Source organism: Geotrypetes seraphini, chromosome 13 (assembly GCF_902459505.1).
Source record: "Geotrypetes seraphini chromosome 13, aGeoSer1.1, whole genome shotgun sequence".
Classification (NCBI taxonomy): domain Eukaryota; kingdom Metazoa; phylum Chordata; class Amphibia; order Gymnophiona; family Dermophiidae; genus Geotrypetes; species Geotrypetes seraphini.
In genome coordinates this window covers 64,210,907-64,223,086 of record NC_047096.1, presented here as the reverse complement: position 1 = coordinate 64,223,086, position 12,180 = coordinate 64,210,907, and the positions used below count along the sequence as shown (strand labels likewise).

Here is a 12,180-nt window from a genome sequence, read left to right as displayed (position 1 = left end):
CATTTCGACAACAAGGCTGCGTCAGGGGCATACAACCAACTGGTGACATACAACAGTTGATATCAGTGCTGAAAATGATCCTGGGTTTGTTACAACTGACTGGAAATTTTCTGCTGTAATTGCCCTACTAGTGGCACTCCCTCAGTGCAGGGATTCTCAACCCAATCCTCAGGACACACCTAGCCAGTCAGATTTTCAGGATTTCCCCAATGAATATGCATGAGATCTATTTGCATGCACTGCTTTCATTGAATGCTAATAGATCTCAGGCATATTCATTGAGGCTATCCTGAAAACCTGACTGGCTAGGTCAGGGGTGTCAAATGTCAGTCCTCGATGGCCACAATCCAGTCAGGTTTTCAGGATTTCCTTAATGAACATGCATGAGATCTATTAGCATACAATGAAAGCAGTGCATGCAAATAGATCTCATGCATATTCATTGGGGAAATCCTGGAAACCCAACTGGATTACGGCCCTCGAGAACCAACATTTGACACCCCTGGGGTAGGTGCATCTCAAGGACTGAGTTGAGAACCACTGCCTTAATGTATTAACTGCCAGTATCTCAATGGCTTCTCATTTCACCCTCTTTCCTGCACCATCACTTACCACTCTGGCAGGGCTTGTTACACTTTTCACACTTCTGCACTCCATTCATAGTCACTTCCTGACTGTTTGGAGGACAAACCAGGGTGCAGGAGCCCACCTCCGTAGCCAAGTAATTATCTAAGGGAGAGACACATAGGAAGTAGCAGAAAGGCCCAAGTTGCAACTTATGCTCTCCCTCTCTCAGGCTCTGGCACAGAGAAATCTACATAGAAAGCAGTATGGGTGTCAAACATCAGTCTGGTGTAGAAGAGCACCCCCTGCCTTCTGCGCCTGTAATTCTCCTTTCAGTGCTGTCCCTTCACATGAGCACCAGCAGTTCAGAGATGAGGGTCTGACCCTGAATGCCACACTTCTACCAACAGAAACATTCCTCATCCTTCCCTTCTGGACAGATGGCACCTCCTTGCTGTCAGCCGAGCTGGGTTTAGCCCAGTGTAGGGTTACCATATGGCTCCAGAAAAAGGAAGATGGATTGAGACATCCGGATTTTACTTCCATCGCTTTCAAGGGAAGTAAAACCCAGATGTCTCAATATGTCCTCCTTTTTTTGGAGCCATATGGTAACCCTAGCCCAATTGCATCTTGTGAATAATGGTGTCCTATCTATGGGTTCTACGCTTTACTCTGGATATCTGAACTGCTTTCTGGTTCCTCATGCCATCTTGATATCTGAAGCCCTTTAGTGAATGATGATGTCCTATCTATGGGTTCTCTGCTTTGCTCTTGATATCTGAACTGCTTTCTGGTTCCTCTTGACATCACCCCCTCCCCTTATTCTTTTCTGTTTTGGCCACCTCCAGGATCCTCTCCTTCATGCTCAACCACCTCCTACAGCAAAGCTTCCCAGTCCATGGATCATAACCCCAAATAAGGTCACAAAATTGTTTGGGTTAATGACTTGGGTAGGTGCACCATTAATCCGCTCTGCACTTCTGGGGGGGTGGGGGAGGTACACAATTCTATTTGGTTGCGATTGAGAAGCACTGTCCTAGAGTCTACTACTACTACTATTAATTATTTCTAGAGCGCTATCAGACGTATGCAGAGCTGTACAGAGTCACAAAGGAGACAGTCCCTGCTTGAATCTAAACAATCATGACAGACAAACAGGATGCCAGGGTAGGGGTTTCCCTTTATACTGGAACAGAAAGTTGTCCAGAGGGAAAACTTTCATGGTAAAAGGTTGACTTTGAGAGGGTGTCTTAATATTAAGAGATGAAACAGCTGCGATGAACTGTTCCATGCTGATAGGCCTGCTCTGAAAGGGCTGTGCTGAATCATCCCATTCCCTCTCCCTCTTCCTCCATCTCCTCCAGCTGTGCTCTTAAATCAGAATGGAAGCTCAATAGGTGGGCAGGGTCTCTTACATGGGCATGAACGGACACAACTGGCTCCGAAACTGTAACGTCCTTCTTTGTTGGGTGTGGATTCAAACGTATCCGGATTATAGATTGTAAGCGAAGGACAAAGCTGCTCACACACCCCACTGTGGTTAAAGTATAGACAGGCCTAGAACAAAGGAAACAGACCAGTCAAGCCTATCTTCAGACACACTGCTCCTCTTCAGAAACTGACAAAAACAAGCACATGGGTTATTTACAAAATTGACCAAATCCAGAACCTGCTGCATAAAGCCATTTTCATCTGAAACCCAAAAGCAAGAGCAGAACTCGGGCTAGCAGAAGTTCTGCTAGAGATCAGCTGCTGGAAGCTTTCGGCGCATTCTCTGTCCCTTACCAAACAGTCAGAGTTCTTTGGGCCAGTACAGCCAGCTGCACACTGTTCATGGCAGCAGTGGGAGGAATGCTGCCCCTTACAGCGCAGGCATCCACTGGAGCAGATCCTTCTGGTCACTGCCAATAGATAAGGTGAGAAAGAAAAACTCAGTGCAGTTGTCAGATCCTCTAGAAACTCCTCCCCCACCCCCGATGGTGCTCCTACAGCATTTAAGGCAGGGGATACTCACAGATCTGGCAGTATTGATCCCCTTGTCCCCAGCATGCCTCAGGTGACCCCAAGGGCAAGAGACTACAGCTGTTGGAGCAATTACCACCTGCAAAGGAACCAAGCAATTTTGACTGCATTAATATAGAAACAATTGCAATCATGGCAGATAGAGGCCATTTGTTCCTCCTCGTCACTGCAGAGGGCCTAACCCAGGAGTCTCAAAGTCTCTCCTTGAGGGCCGCAATCCAGTTGGGTTTTCAGGATTTCCCCAATGAATATGCATGAGATCTATGTGCATGCACTGCTTTCAATGCATATTCATTGGGGAAATCCTGAAAACCCAACTGGATTGTGGCCCTCAAGGAGGGACTTTGAGATCCCTGGAACCCCTACCACTTCATGTGTCACACCTTTTACCTTCTCCCATCTGTACCCCTGCAGGTTCTGTGTATGACTCTTAAGCAGCAGTGGCAGCCCACAGTGCCTGAACATCTGTAGGCAAAAGAGGGCAGAGAGCTAGTCAGATATATCCAGGCATGAGAGAAGGAACAAGGGCAGCAACATTTTGAAGGCATCAAGCACACTGGCCAAAGAGCAGCTGCTCCCATTTGCTTTAGGCCAAGGCTCGGCCTAACTTCAAAAGGGTGTCTACATGGTATTCTGCCCCTTCACATCCCTCCCGCCAAACTCCAGGGTGACCGCCCTGACTCTCAAGGGCATTAACATTTAACTTTGACCTTGAACAACAAATAGCCATGATGGAAACTTGAAGCCATCCTTACTCACTATCCAACTTCAAGTGCATCACTTATCCTTTCTCTGTTCATACTTGAACTGTAAGTTCTTCACTGAAGACATACTGTAGCCCTGTATATACGCTAATGGAAAAGAATTCATAGTATATTTTTTCACTCAATGAATAGTTAAGCTTTGGAACTCATTGCTAGAGGATGTGCTAACAGCGATTAGCCAATCTGGGTTTAAAAAAGGTTTAGACAAGATCTATGACAAGGTCATAGTCTGCTATTGAGACCGATGAGGGGGAGGGGGAAAGCCACTTCTTGCCCTGGAATTGATAACATGGAATGTTGCTACTATTTGGGTTTCTGCCAGGTACTTGTGACCTGGATTGGACACTGTTGGAAATGGGATACTAGGCTAGATGGACTATCGGTCCGGCACAATATGGCTATTCTTGTGTGTCTTTGTACCCCCTCCCCACCCCCACCCCATTCATTCTTACTGGGATGGTCCTACCATTGAGTGACTGTTTTTTTGCACATGACTACTGACTTATGTAAATAAGGCCTTAGAATGAGTCTCTGCACATGGCCCCACATTTCCCCGCCTCCCTCTCATGCTGCCCCTGCATACTTACACTCTCTTCTTCGATTAATCATGATAGTAATCCAGTCCTGGGGGACTTTATCATATTCTCTGACAATGTCATCCCACTTCAACGTTTCCTGGAAGCACAGTTGGGAATTCCCGGTGATGATTACCCCACCCTTCAGAATTTCTGGGAGAAAGAAAAGCAGTCAGAGGGTCTGTATATGACAGGCACTGCTGGTATATACGAACCAATCCCTGAAGCCACCATTTCCTGTCCCTCTGCTTAAAAAGTCATATTAGCTCATCTGTTTTCCTCTTCCCACTCACCTGTCTCCTACCCACCTCTAACTTCTTTTGTTTGGTTCCTCCCATTCACCTGTCTCCTATCCCCCCCTGATTTCCACTTGTCTAGCTCCTCCCACTCACTTGTCTTTCCTCCTTGACTTCCTCTGGTCTAGCTCCTCCCATTCATATCTCCTATCTCCTGACTTCCTCTTGATTAGCTCCGCCCACTCACTTGACTCCTATCTCCCACTGACTTTCCCTTGTCTAGCTCCTTCTCTCACCTGTCTCCTATCCCCCCATGACTTTCTCTTGCCTAGTTCTCTCTTGACAGCTGATCTATTCAGCTCCACAACAAGGTGATGTCACACGGATGAAGCCAATCTTGGTCAATCTAAAGCTGAGAAAACTCCAGAATGATTTTTCTGCATGTGTCAACCTTCTCTCCCACTGTATGTACTGTAAATACTGTACATCTTTCCGCCCTCCTCCTCAGTTTTAAATTTTCTGCGGTCACGTTCAGAACTGTCGAATCAGTCCCTTTCGTCAGCATTCATTTTTTTCTCTCAAACCGCCACAATTCAAAAATTTCTCAAATTTGACTTTGCCTCCATTATTTTCAGGATGTCAGAAAATAAACCGGTACTTAAGTGCTGTGATAAATGCACTAGTAAAATCTCACTCACCGACCCTCACTCATCCTACATTTGTTGTTTGGGCTCCTATTATATGTTTCAATCTTGCTCAAGCTTCCTTAAGATGAACTAGAAAGCTCTTAAAATTAGAGAACTCAAGTTGAAGGACTTCCCCTGAAATCAGCAGTCATCACCTTTGCACTCTTCGGCTGACCTTACAACCCCCAAGCCTTCTAAAGTACATAAAAAAATCCAAGCATTTGAAACCTGCTAGTGGATTTGGCTTTCCCCGACACTCTCTTGTTAGCCAGCACAAGGAAAGGAAGAAACTTTATTCTCCAACGTTGAAACAGAACTTGATGTCAGCATCAGCATCCAGGTCAGGTTGACTGTCCTCCAAGCCACTCCTGGAGCTCTACAAGCTCTGGGAAAGTCAGAGGTTTCAAATAATGCTGCTTTGCAAATACCGACAGAGCAGCAGATTGGTAACTCACCTCCTCATTCTCTGACACCATTGAAGAAGAGACACTGTGATTTGGACTCCCCAAGTCCTCAACGCTGACAAGATAGGCGTCCACACTCTTTGGGTAAGTCCACAGCTAGACACCACCATCGGAGTTCCTGTAGATCATCTCGATCTTCTATACACTCCCCCAGATTCACCCCTGAGGCTCACTATAGGCATCTATGTATGTCCAATTAATTACAATTATATGTATGACCCTATTCTTTTATTAGGTCTGTACACCGCTTAAAATTATGATAAGCGGTATAACAATAAACTTGGATCTACTTTCATCTTCTGAAGACTCTTGCTTCTCTAATGTCTGTACATCCATTTTCAATCCGGACTTTCTACTCTTTGGCTGGTTACTTGGGAACTCATTTCGATTACACACTTGGTTCCTGAGGAAGGGTTTTTTTCCCCTCGAAACGGATCCCCGTTGGACGGGTTCATTCCATGCTGGTTATTTTCATTCCTGACTTCTACAGAGAAGCTAAGTACTTTACAACTTTTTGATTTGCTCGTGATTGTGCCAGCTCGGCTGAATTTGGACATTCTGTACCCTCGGACGGGGTCAGAGACAGTAGAACTAATTCTTATTATTCTTGTGATTATTTCTTGATAATTTTTCACTAGAAACATAGAAACACAGAGTATGACGGTAGAAAAGGGCCGACGCCCCAACAAGTCTGCCCACTCAAGAACCCTCCCTCCCTCCCCGAGAATCTGTCTATTAAGCATTCCTCTTGAATGACCCCACCTGTCTGTCCCATCGTCCCTTGAAGTCAAGCGTGTTACTGGCCTTGATTACCTGATGTGGAAGACCATTCCATCGATCAATTACCCTTTCGGTGAAGAAGTATTTCCTGGTGTCCCCATAAAATCTTCCCCCTCTGAGCTTTAGCGGAAGCCCTCTTGTCACCGTGGGACCGGTAAAAAAAAAAAAAGATTTCTTCCTCCACCTCAATGTGACCTGTGATGTATTTGAATGTTTCTATCATGTCCCCCCTTTCTCTGCGCTCTTCGAGAGAATACAGGCGTAGCCTGCTCAGACGTTCTTCATATGGGAGATCCATAAGTCCAGAGACCATCCTAGTGGCCATTCGCTGAATCGACTCCATTCTCTTCATGTCCTTCAGATAATGTGGCCTCCAGAACTGAACACAGTACTCCAGGTAAGGTCTTACCATGGATCTGTATAACGGCAGTATAACTTCAGGCTTTCGGCTGATAAAGCTCCTTCTGATGCAACCCAGCATTTGTCTAGCCTTTGCTGAAGCTTTCTCCACCTGACTGGCAGCTTTCATATCTTCTCGGATGATTACTCCCAAGTCCCGTTCTGATACAGTTCTTGTTAGGTTTTCACCATTCAGGGTGTATGTTCTGCATGGATTTCCACTACCAAGGTGCATCACCTTACATTTCTTGGCATTAAAATTCAGTTACCAAGTACTGGACTAGAGAATGACACAGTGGTTGTTACCCGCAGCTAGCCGCGAGTAGCTGCGGGTAACCCGTCAAAACGGGGAAAGAAAAATAGTAGTCGCTGTGGGGACGGGGACAAGGCCATTCACCGCCCCGTGGAGCGGTGAATGGTCTTGTTTCCGCAGTGAGGCATCAAGGATCGTGCGGTCCAGCAGCAACCCACCCGCCTGATCGCAGCGTTTAGCCAGCTCCCTCCCTCCACCTCACCTTATATGCCGAGTTTGCCGGCTTTCTTTTTCCCGAGCCGCACGCGTTCAAAAAGCCGCACACGGGCGGCTGTACGAGTTGATCAATCTTCTCCTCTGACGCAACCGGAAACAGGAAACAGGAAGTTGCAGGATCTCCCGTATGAGGAACGGCTGGATAAATTGCAGCTATACTCACTCGAGGAATGCAGAGAGAGGGGAGACATGATTGAGACGTTCAAATATCTCACGGGCCGTATCGAGGTGGAAGAGGATATCTTCTTTTTCAAAGGTCCCATGGCAACAAGAGGGCATCCGTGGAAAATCAGGGGCGGGAAACTGCACGGTGACACCAGGAAATACTTCTTCACCGAAAGGGTGGTTGATCGCTGGAATAGTCTTCCACTACAGGTAATTGAGGCCAACAATGTGCCTGATTTTAAGACAAAATGGGATCGTCACGTGGGATCTCTTCACAGAGAAAGGTAGGGGAGGGTTATTGGGGTGGGTAGATTGGATGGGCCGTGGCCCTTATCTGCCGTCTGTATCTATGTTTCTATGAGAGGAGAAGATGATCAACCCGCGCAGCCGCGCGTGCGCGGCTTTTTGAACGCGTGCGGCTCGGGAAAAAGAAAGCCGGCAAACTTGGCATATAAGGCTCACACTAGGAAGGAGGGAGTGAAAGGGAAAAAGATTCTGGGCCAAGGGAAAGAAAGAAACCCACAGCAGGAAAGAAAGGTGAGCCAGATGCTGGAAGCAGGGGTAGGGGGAAGAAAGAGGGAGAGAAGCTAGATGGGGTTGAAAAGAAGAGACACACTGGTATGGAAGAGGAAGATAGGGGAAATCTGGACACAGGAAGGTAACAGAAAGAGGGGAAATTATGTGCATGGGGCATAGGAACAGAGACATAAAGGGGATATGCCATGGGGATGGTATATGGACACAGGGGGGGGCAATGCCAGATACTTAGGGGAGATATTAGAAATGGGGAAAATAGGAACACAGAAGTGAGATGATTTATGGGGATGGGACAGGGACCGAGCTCGCAGGCTCCAGCGGCTTGCACAAATTACATTGTAACGTGCCACGAAAATAAGAGGGAGGGAGGTAGATAGATAAGCCACGCGAGAGGAGCTGAAGGGTGGTAGAAAGGAACAGATGGTGAAAGAGGGAGGGAAGGGTGGTGGTAGAAAGGAATAGAACAGACATCGAAAGAGGGTAGAGAGGAACAGACCCTGAAGGGAAATGTGGAAGACAGAGTGGGGAGAAGACGCTGGAAGGGAAGAAGACAGATGCCAGACTATGGGGGAGCGGAGGGAAGAAGATGGGTGCTAGACAAATTGGGGGGGGAGGTTGAAGGGAGAGGCACAGTAACAGCAAATGGAAGACGCAGAGAGAAGACACACAGTGGATGGAAGGAATTGAATGAGATGTGGAAAGCAGAAACCAGACAACAAAGGTAGAAAAAAAAATTCTATTTATTTTTTGCTTTAGGATAAAGTAGTATATTAGTTGGGTTGATAAAAATTTATAAACAAAGCCCTGCCAGCTTAAAATCTCTTTCTCTAGTTCAGCAGCCAAAACTTTGATTTATAAGAAAGGAATAAGCTAAATATTGCAGTACTAAGGTTTATATGGATGCTGCGAGGACGGTGACGGGGAAGTGAATGGGATGGCAGTGACGGTGACGGGGCGGTGAAGGGGATGGTGGGCCGGGGACGGGGCAGTGACGGGGACAGATTTTTTTTCCCCCGTGTCATTCTCTAACATACAGTAGTAAGAGTATATACAGTGGGCGAGAAGGTTGACACATGCACAGATTGACCGAGATCAGCATCGTCCGTGTGACATCACCATGTTGTGGGGCCGAAAGATTACTGTCAATGGAGAAGTACCATTACAGGTAAGCAACTTCTAGTTCTTCCCACTCACCTGTCTTCTATTCCCCTTGACTTCCTTATGTTTAACTCTTCGCACTCACTGCCTCCCTCTGGTCCAATGCTCAGCTGTCTCCTATCTCCCACTCACCTGTATCCCTCCCCACCTCACATCCTTTGGTCTAATTCCTCCCACTCATGTCTCCTATCCTCTACTGACCCTCTTGACTAACTCCTCCCACTCACCTAGCTCCCATTTCCCACTGACTTCCTCTTGTCTATCAACTCCTTCTCACCTGCTCCCACCTAACACTGATTCTTTATTCCACATCCCATACCCCATTGACTTTCCCCCTCCTTCCTGCCATCCTCTACCCACTTCTCTTGTCTAAGATTTAGATTACTTTATTGGCATGACAGTTTAATAGTTAGCAGCTGATTAAAAATAAAACAGAATGGAGATTATTGGCGTCTCACTTCTGACCAGAACAACTCCACTTACTTGCTTCCTCCCCTGATTCTGACTCCTCACCTGTTTGCCACCTGCCCCTTATCCTTTGACTCCTCTCCCTCACCTGTCAGACTCCTCATGCGCAACTCCTGAAGGCCAGCTGTGCCGCTGGCTTCAGCATTGGAAAGGACAGCAAGGGCAAACTTGTCCTGATAGAGCTGCGTCCCCCGAATGATTCTCAGGTTATCCAGCTGCAAGAACCTCACCAGACTCTCAGCAATCAGGACATAGCCTTGCACTTCCTTAATGTCCTGCAAGAAAGCACGAAGGGATGAATGAGGCTTCTGGTGTTCTGCTGAAATCTCATCTGCATGAGAGAAAGATCTGCAGGTGGCCAGGTATCTCTTCTATACTAATTACCTATCTTTAAAAATGCATTTCCTGACTTCTGCGGGAAGAACAGGTCTACCCCTTTCCCCAGCTCTCTCACTTGCAGGTTGGACAGGTTCCCATCCCACATCTCTCAACTCTAGGAAGGGATATCCACAGAAAACAATATTTGGGAGGGCTCAGGGTTAACATATGGGGGGAAATCAACAGGCATTTATTTTGATTTATATCCCGTTCTCCCAGAAGAGCTCAAAATGGGTTACAAGTTAACATACATAATAAAACATAACAGGATTTACATAAAGCATAACAGATATACTAGAACTAGGGGGCATGCGATGAAGCTACTAAGTCCACATCCCCCTCCATATTCGCGAGTTTGGAACTTGCAACTTCAGTTATTCGCAGTTTTCATCTGGGTTATCCACCCCCCGCCACCTGGACCTCTCCACTTACTTACTTTTTAAAACCTAGTGGTCTAGCAGTGAAGAACTGGGAACAAAAATGGCTGCTGTGAACTCCTGTGGTCTCACAGGAGCTCACGGTAGCCATTTTTGTTCCGGCTCTGAACAGAACAGGAGCGTAGGAAGATCACTCCTGCCCTGCTTCACCGCTAGACCACCAGGCTTTATAAAGTAAGTACAGGGGAGAGGTCTGGGAAGCGAGGGTGGGTCAGAGTCGGCCCTAAAGTTATTCCCAATTTTTTTTGTATTCATGAGCCGGCTTTGCTCCTAACCCCCGCGAATAAGGAGGGGGATGTATAGTAGATTTAAAACAAACCAGAGAAAATATTTTTTCACACAATGTGAAATTAAACTCTGGAATTCGTTGCTGGAGAATGTGGTGAGCTTAGCAGGGTTTAAAAAAGGTTTGGATAATTTTCTAAAAGAGAAGTCCATAGGACATTATTGATATTTCCACACACCCCCCCTCGACATATGCCATTAACCAATGGTGCAGTGAGGTCTGTCATGCCACTCCTCACTGCTCTACATCCCTTCCCTGAAGCGCAGGCATCACTGTGTGCACACTGAAATCTAACAGGTGGAATGTTCCATTTGTGACCTAGCGAGATCACAAATGGGATGTGCTGTCTATAAGATTCTGACATTTTATTTATTTATGACATTTAGGTACTCATTTTCAAAGCACAAAGACTTGCAAAGTTACACAGAGGGGCATTTTCGATAAAACGTCTAAGTCTGACTTTGGATGTTTTCTGTAAGATGTCCAAATATTGGGCGGAAGAAATAGCCATTTTCAAAAATGACCAGCTAGACCATCTTACCCTAGCAAGACATCTATATTTTTTGGCCATTTAAATAAAAAAAAGGTGTCCAGATGAAACATGTCCAAAACAAGTCATTTATAATGGAGTGGCCACACAAACATGTCAGCAAAGCAATGGAGCACTTTAGAAGGCACTGCTGTGAACTTCACCCAAAGGATGCCAAGTATATATCACAGCATAATCCCCTTGTAATGTATGGTGAGCCCTCCTAAACTCAACCAAAACCTACTATATTCACCTGTCTACCACCCCAATAGCCCGTACGTATGAAAGTATCACTTATATGGCAGTACAGTAGGATTTTAGTTGGTTTTGGTAGGCTCACACTTTCTACCATAAAAGTATGGGCCTGGGTCCCCCTCTCTATGGTTCACTACTCTGCCCACCAGGCTACTCCAGACACCTGCTTGCTGGAACTTTGGATGCACTGCAGACAAAAAGCCTAACAAGATGTCTAGAAAACACTGGCGTTGTAAGAAGGGGTGCAGTCCACCCCGGGCACAGTCTTTGTAAAGGGTGCAAGCACCTGTCCTCATCTCCACTCCCCCTCCTTCCCAACACCCCCCCTCCGACCCTTCCTTCATACCTCTTTTATTTTCTCTGCGCGAGCAGCATTACGAACTTATTGCCTGCGTCGGTGTCATCTCTCTCTGACGTCACTTCCGGGCCCCGCACCTAGGAAGTGATGTCAGAGGGATAGCTGACACAACACGGGCAGCAAGTTCATGCTTTTGCTCTCGCCTGGAAAATTAAAAAGGTGCGAGGGAAGGGAGGTATGTGAGCGGCGGAGGGAGGAGGGGGTGTCAAGAAGGAACGGAGGAGGGCGGGGAAGAGGGCAGGGGAGGGGCACCACTTACTCTTGCTGCGCCACTGGTTGAAAGTCAGTTTCGAAAATGACTACTTAGACATCTTGTCTAGTAAGATGTTCAAGTGCCACTTTATGCTGTTTTTTTGGATGCCTTATTTTTTTTTTTTTACATGTAACTTTGTAAGTCTACATGCTTTGAAAATGAATCTCTTGATATGCTGTCTCTCAAGAAATATTTAACAAAACGGTTTACAATTTCTGGTCCTCCATAATAAACATGCAATCTATACAAATTAAAATAAATAAAACAGATTAGCTTCCAAAAACTAGGGGAATGGAGGTGCAATCAAAAGACTTATTGACTTGACAATAATATGTCA

General features: G+C 46.2%; 1 protein-coding gene across 1 annotated transcript in view; it reads right to left on the bottom strand.

Moving 5' to 3' along the window:
* Nucleotides 1-12,180, bottom strand: part of ERBB2 (erb-b2 receptor tyrosine kinase 2) — a 79,165-nt gene that overhangs the window by 28,425 nt on the left and 38,560 nt on the right. The window contains exons 3-8 of the mRNA XM_033918092.1: nucleotides 9,436-9,622; nucleotides 3,938-4,078; nucleotides 2,579-2,665; nucleotides 2,350-2,465; nucleotides 1,980-2,121; nucleotides 613-729 (exon numbers count right to left, since the gene is read on the bottom strand). Of these exons, the coding sequence (XP_033773983.1) occupies nucleotides 613-729; nucleotides 1,980-2,121; nucleotides 2,350-2,465; nucleotides 2,579-2,665; nucleotides 3,938-4,078; nucleotides 9,436-9,622 (790 nt within the window). The remainder of the gene's footprint in view (nucleotides 1-612; nucleotides 730-1,979; nucleotides 2,122-2,349; nucleotides 2,466-2,578; nucleotides 2,666-3,937; nucleotides 4,079-9,435; nucleotides 9,623-12,180) is intronic.